The sequence below is a fragment of the Monodelphis domestica genome, chromosome 1, assembly GCF_027887165.1.
Source record: "Monodelphis domestica isolate mMonDom1 chromosome 1, mMonDom1.pri, whole genome shotgun sequence".
Lineage (NCBI taxonomy): Eukaryota > Metazoa > Chordata > Mammalia > Didelphimorphia > Didelphidae > Monodelphis > Monodelphis domestica.
Window position 1 is genome coordinate 391,129,769 of NC_077227.1, and position 7,393 is coordinate 391,137,161.

General features: G+C 45.0%; 1 protein-coding gene across 1 annotated transcript in view; it reads right to left on the bottom strand.

Annotated features, from left to right (window-relative positions):
* Positions 1–2,372, bottom strand: part of COL23A1 (collagen type XXIII alpha 1 chain) — a 492,298-nt gene extending 489,926 nt beyond the window's left edge. The window contains exon 1 of the mRNA XM_056811712.1: positions 1,249–2,372. Within this exon, the coding sequence (XP_056667690.1) occupies positions 1,249–1,542 (294 nt within the window). The 5' untranslated portion in view covers positions 1,543–2,372. The remainder of the gene's footprint in view (positions 1–1,248) is intronic.
* Positions 2,373–7,393: the final 5,021 nt, after the last annotated feature.

A 7,393-nucleotide genomic window follows, 5' to 3' on the forward strand; every position in this document is an offset into this window, starting at 1 on the left:
CTCTATCACCTATTCTATGTTTCTACCTAACATATAATCTTGTTATAACTTCTGCTCAAGGGAGAGTTTACTCCTTCCACATGTCCAGCTGCTGTTCCTTCAAGCTTCCCCCAATTCAGCTGTTACTTCTTCCAGAAAGCCCTCTCAGATCTCACCTGTCTAAAGTTAGCCTTGTTAAGTACTAAATCTAGACTAACCTGATAACTCTTTGCTCCTACACACCTGGGGTTTTCTTGGTTTGGCATCTTTGATCTAGTTGTTTTCTGTGCCTAGAATATTCTTTCTTCCCTTCTTTGCCAGCTGAATTCTTATTCATCCTTTCAAGCTCTATTAAAATACAACCTCTGCTAGGAAATCTTTCTTAATCTCCAGGAAAGTAATGATTTTTTAAATATAGCATTTTGTTTTACATTTCACTAATGTATTTATCATGAGATATTGTACATTAGAGTTATCTACATCTGTCTTAATTCCCCTAATAAACCCAAAGATCCAGGTTGGCAACCTTTTAACTACATGCTATCTAAACTCCAAAATTCTGGCCTGCCTAGCCCATGGTTCTGAATGCAGTAGGTGCTTTAATGCTTATACTTCTTTTTTTCATCTGTCTCTTGAAGCCTAGCACAGTAGCTTCCCAAAGTAGCTCTTGAATTCTCCAGCACTTCTCTCCAAATAGTTTCTGGCTCTTCACACACGTGAAGATTTTATTCTTTCTTCCCCAGAGAAGGTGCTCCTCTTGGGAAAGGTCAGGGTACTTTCTACTCCAGCTACTGATGGGGCCAAGGAGAAGCCACAGACCGGAGGACCCCACCTCCGTTCTCATTTCGAGTAGGGGCAGAGCCCAAGCACAGAACCCAGGCGTCTCACATCCCCACTGCCACGCGGGAGTCAATGGGACCTGCCCCTGCACAGAAAGGGCCGACAGACAGATAGCACATCTGGAAGACCTAGATTCTACTCTCGGTTCCCTGAGTGCCCTTGGTTAAGTAATTTGCCCTCAGTTTCTCCATTTATAAAACGTCCCAACAGGCAATGGCCAAGATCCCTTCCAGCTCAAGCTACTCTGGCTGACAAGTTCTAGACACTCCCGCCCCAGATCAGCTTTTCGGGACACTAGACACCCTTTACCGCCCTATGCCCTGACCCCGCTGCTGGAAGCCAATGTCTCCCCTCTGCCTCTGCCCCCCTCCACCACCACTACCACCATCGAGGAAGTTCCTCATCTTCTCTTCGCCAGGCCGGACTCACCTCCTTCAGGAGACGCTCCAGGTGGGACTCTGCCCAGGAGATGAGGTCTCCAGGCGTCTCGGGGGAACCCCAGCCCGTGCGCCGCTGCCGCTGCTGTTGCTCCTCTTCGAGCGCGGACACCCTGCCCTGCAGCTCGGTAGCCCGGGCGCTCAGCAGCAGGCAGGCGGCCACCGAGCCCAGGGACAGCAGCAGGCAGAGCGCGCTCAGCGCCAGCGCCGCCGCGCTGCCCCACGCGGGATACGCGGGAGCCCCCGCAGGGCCGCCTTTCCGGGCGCCCGGCTCCCACGCGCCCATCTAGCTGGGGGGATTGAGGGGACGGGATGCAGCGCCGAGCGGGTGGGAGAGAGGGAAGGCTCGAGGGCAGCTTTACTTAAGAGTCGGCTCTGCTCTGGTGGGGCTCGCGGAGGGGGCGCCCTAGGCGATGGGGATGGAGCTGATGGCTGAGGGGTTCGCCTTAGAGCATTCTCCGAGTGCCCAGGTTTTCCGCGCTCACTGCCCGGACCTCGGCGAGCTGAGGAAAGAGCTGGGGCCCATCCGCTATCAGGGTAGAGAGCCACTGGGCTTTACACGGGGACTCGCTACGCCCTCCTACCCAACTTCTCAGCGGCCACTTTCGGCAGTTTCCTCTATGCAAATAAACCCTGCCCGAAAAGGAGCCCGGAACCACCCAGGGGAGGGGCGGTCGGGGCCGAGCCGCTGCGGGAAGGCTGGGCTGGCTCAGAGCGCACTGCCCCACTTTGCTCCCCTCCCCTCTGCTTCTCTACCCTCTGTTCGCCCCTTCCTGGGTGCCTGGACCCGAAAGCTAAGAGCGTGAGGACTTCTAGCCCCCCTCAGGCGCCCGAGCTAGAGGGAAAGGCGGGAGGACTTGCCCTGGGTTTTAGCGATAACGGAGATGAGGGATAGCTCAGTAATGGGGGATTTCCTCCCAAGCTCGAGCCCCGCAGACGAAACTGAGAGTATATTCAGCCCACTACCATGGACATGGGTGTGAAGTCAGATAGGGTCTATCATTCACCCGCCTCTTCTTCCGAGCCTCCCTACCAGCTCACTCATTAACTTTCTTTGAGGAGACGAAATTGTTTGCGATCACCTACTTCCCTCAAACTCTGGTCGAAACGCACGGATAGAAGGCTTTAGCGCCCCACTGTGGTGATGGGTACATGGCCCAGAAGGTAGGACAAGGATGCTACGGAGTGAAAACACACCTCTAGAGGTAGTAGTACCAGATGACCTTTATGTAATGCTTTATCTTTACAAAGGGGGCTTGAGAACATTAGCAGGTACTTAGAGGTGTAGTGGATAAAGTGAAGGTCCTGAAGTCAGGAAGACCTGAGTTCATATTCGACCTCAGACACTTACTGTGTGACTGGGCAAGTCACTTAACTCTGTTTGTCTCCGTTCCTTCCACTGGAAAATGACCTGGAGAAGGAAGTGGCAAACTACTCCAGTGTCTTTGCCAAGAAAACCCTGAAGCAGGGTCACGATTTTACAGGTGAAGAAAAAGGGTCAGAGATTCTAAATGACAGGTTACAAAATTCTTGCTTGAGTGGGAGATCACACCATATGGATAGTTAGTTAGCTGCAGCTCTTTTGGATAAGAAATTAACCCCATCCCACCCCTACCCCCACCCCCATCAAGACCTACTTTTTTGCAGTGTTACTGATTATAATCTAATCATTAAATAGGCCCAGTAAATAATGTTGCAATAAATATTCTAAGATTTTAGAGATGGAAGGTACCTTGAAATCATCTGTTCAACCTATTCATTTTACCTACTCATTTTATAAAATTGAGGTCCAGATTGGGGAAATAACTTACCATAAATTTCCAAAGGTCAGGTTAGCAGGATTAAGTACCCAGATCTCCTGACTTCCAGCTTTCCTTCCATTTGCTTCCAAATTTCTAAAACTGATAACTTAAAATTAGTCCATATTTAATCTCATTTCATGTAACTTGAGTAACCTGCATGTTTAATAAATATATAATTGACAGACATTCATGTAATACTATAAGCTTTTATAAACTACATTCTTTACAGTAATTATGAAGTATGTAGTACAAGCATTAGATAAAAGTTTAGAAAACTAAAGCTCAGAGATTAGAGCAGTAATTTGCCCAGGATTATAGCAGGTAAGTAGCAAAGAGAATAGAGTGCTGGACCAGTCTTCCTGAGTTCAAATCCAGCCTCAGACACTTACAAACTGTGGGACACTGGGCAAGTCACCAAACTCTGTTTGCCTGAGTTTCCTCATCTGTAAAATGATCTGGAGAAGAAAATTATAAACTATTCCAGCATCTTTGCCTAGAAAACTCCAAAGACTCAACATCAAAGTAAGGATTTTGAATTGAAGAGTAGTAACTTCAAATCCAATGCTTCTTCCATTATACTACCCTGACACTAAAATTACCCTGAGAAATGCCTCAGTTCTTAAGACTTAGCTAAAAGTTTTCCTTCCCTTTTCATATTTCGTTCTTCACCTAAGGCATAGTAAAGGTTCCAGTCATGGAAGATGAAAAGTGCTGAGCTGGAAAGGAAAGGTGCTTACCACTGTGTTTATTGAAGTTCTCAAGAATGAGGGGCATGATCCACCTCCAGAGAAAGAACTGAAGGCATCAGATACAGATCAAAGCATACTATCTTTCATATTACTTTATTTATGGTTGTGTTTTGGGATTTTGGTTTTCTGTGAGTATTTGCAGTGACCAGTATGGGAATATATTTTTCATGATAATACATTTATAATCCAGATCAAATTGCTTACCATCTCCAAGAGGGTGGGGGGAAGAGGGAAAGAGACAATTTGGATAGTATAATTTTGGAAAACATGTTGAAAATTGTTATTATGTATAACTGGGAAAATATCTTTGTAGAAATTTTTTAAAAAAGAATAAAGGGCTTGAGTTACAGTGTAAAGAAAAACAACAAATCAGGTACTAAAATCCTTAATAGAAGAATTGCTTTCAGAGGTGGTTAGGTGGCTGCAACAAAGAACTGGGTAAAATGATAATGATGGGTGCTGTGAAGCTAAGAGGAGGAGCTGATAAATGATGGCAGCAAGGGGCTATTCCTCCCTATCCCACTGTGTGGAACTCAAGGAAGAGTTGCCTGGTACTTAAGAGAATGGGCAAGGATATAATGTGTCTGAGACAGATTGTCCTGAGCACAAAGTAGATGGAGGGTATATGAAAGGAAGAAGTCTAATGTGGTAAGCATGTTAACTTCAAAAGTTTTCAGAAGGCACGATAGAAAAAGACAGGAGAGGGTAGGAACTGGGAATGAGTAGAGCTGAAGTGACTTGAGATGGGAGAGGAAAGGTAGCAAGGGAAGAGACTCTAAGTAGCCCAGAATCACTGGGATTAGAAAGGAATCTGGGACTTTGGTAGAATAGGGAAGTAGCCTTTGATTAGGACTCCCACTCTTCAATCCCATGATGAAGACCAGGATCAACCTGTTTGCTCTCAAACACCAAGAAATGGAGAATTAGCAAATACCAAGAAGGGCCCCATTCAGCCTTACTTCCTTTGTCTCATCCCATCTCATGAAATATTGCAGTCAGAAGATATCCTGCACATGGAGTCTATGGTTGGTTCCTAGTCTTGCCTAGCATCTGAGAGTCTACTTCTAGAGGTAGTAAAGCTTCAGTGAAGAAGTCCAGTGTCTGGGTCATCAATGTTTGAAGTTTATTTCTTGTATGATTTAGTGAAGCAGAGAAAAGCAGGTAGGAACTGTCTACAGTGACATAGTCCTTGGGCTGCCACACATAGTCCTGGAGAAGTGATAAGAAAAAACTGTACTCTTGTATTAGGATCTTAGAGCAGAGTAGCTATACCTAAGGACAATCAGTTCCCCACAGTGGAGCCTTCAAAACCAGTTTTCAAGTATGGACAGGACTGGAGTATTCCCTTTCAGTCATCAAGCAACTGCAGTTGGCTTCTTCTGGAACAATATTTATTTTATAGACATTTGCTTAATAGTAGGAAATAAACCTTTTTGGTCCCAGAATTCTCTTTATTTGGAGAATGACTATGATGTTCCAAGTGGTATGGTTGTGAGGTATACAAAATTTCACTTTTGATAGTTGGGAGATGAAACAGAAGTAAAGGAGGCTTCATTGAGTAGTGCAAAAAAATTTTTTTTGACTGGGGGATGCCTATAGTAGTCAGGAAAGAGTTCATGAAGAGAGAAGTGAATATAGAAATGACTCAAAGAGGGAATACTAGATGGGCTTCAAACAGATGAATGGTAGGCTACTTAGGTCATTAAGGAATGGGAAGGAATGGGTAGTAAATCAAGATAGCTATACAGATATAAACTTGAAAACCAGGCAATGGTATTGAGGATATGATCCTTTGGTATTTGAGACTAGTCAGGGTTTATAGAACATACTCCCTAGAGCAGTGATGGTGAATCTTTTAGAGACAGAGTGCTGTGCCCACTCACCCCCAGAGACCATGTGCTGTGCCCCTACCTTCACTGAGTGCCCCCCTTTACCAGACACAAGGGAGGAAGAAAGTGGTCCCATTAGGCTGCTGGGCGGAGAAGTGAGCAAAGTGAGGAATGTCCTCAGCACTGGTAGAAAGGGGTAAAGGAGTATCCAAAGCCCTCCACTCCCCTCTAGCTCTGCCACCTGTGAGTTACCCACCATACCCCCTGTGCAGTCTCATTGGGTTGCTGGGTAGAAGGAGGTTTGATGTGAAAAAATGTCATCATGCACAGTGGAGAGGGAGAAGGGAGAAGCTCCCCTGCTCCCAGTCCCCTCTGACTTTCTAGTAATGAACGGGGGCGGGGGGAGCACTCTGAGTGCCATATTTGGCACCTGTGCCATCGGTTCTCCATCACTGCCCTAATGTATCAATTTTAAAAGAAAAAAAAAGCAAGCAGCAGTAAAAATACAAGATCTCCTTCAGCATTACTTAATGTTATTGAAAGACAGCCGAGGGTAGATGTCAGTTCATTTTTTGTCTTCATTGAGTAGGCTAAGCAGTTAAACCAAGATAACTAAAACCCAAAGATAAAGTTTCATTTAAGCCAAGAGAAAGGCTGGATTGAGCCCAGGACAAATTTCATCCTACAAAAACCCTTTCATTAACTCGCTCTGCAGAATACTAGAGAATCCTTTAAACTACTTCAAACTTAAAATGGGGGTCTAATTTGTTTTTTATCCTATTCACAATCTTCTTGACCTTGCAGTTATTTGACCTAAGGGTTGTCCAATTTAGTGCTAGTGAGTTCTGAAAGAAGACCTCAGAGTTTGGAGGAGGAAGAGGTAGGTACCCTGGAAGGGCCTGAGATGACACTGGACATATCAAACTCTCATCCATCCTTCCTTTGCTAAAAAATGCAACACAGAAAGGGGTAAGATTCATATACCAGTCACCTGAGGAAAAATTTTAAGCAAGCACTTTGCCTAGTGTAATATTGGGAAAGGGAATGGGAGGGGAACTGACAGCATTTCCAGCTGGCATTCCAAGTGTTTTGGGCCATACAACAAACATTGAGATTGGACCCAGGAGTTAATTATCAGACCATGAGAAATGTTTAAAATTGCAAGGAAGGAATGGCTGTCATATTAAGAATCAAGTTATCTGAAAGATACTAACTTTTACTTTTACAGTAATTTCAAAGTACCTTACATAAGAAAGTAATTACAAATTAAAGCTTACAAATTTTTAAATCACTATATGTAAAAAAAAAACAAAACTGGTTGGAGCCAAGATGAAGGAGCAGCAGCTCTGTGTCACCACAAGAATCCTCTCCAATCAAGATTAAAACATTCCCACAAAACAAATACAGGAGTGAAAGAACCAACAAGGAGACAGAGTGAAACAACTTTCAAGAAAAGAAAAACCCAAAAGGTAGGCAGATATCTGGGGCACAGGGGTGAGAGGAGAGCAGAGCCAGCAAGAGGCTATATAGCAAAGAGTAAAGAGCAAGCCAAGAGCAAGCCACATCTGCTGTCACAAGTTCTGAACCTAAGCCCAAACCAACATTCAGACTCTGAGATCTTGCCTCTGCAAAAAGTGGTCCAAGCCAACCTATACCCCTTGAAATTTCAAACATGTGGAGAAGTCCAGAGTCCCAACCCAAAGTAATCTGGACTGAAGGGGGCTGAACCATGTGGGCCCAGAGCAAAGCCAGGAACC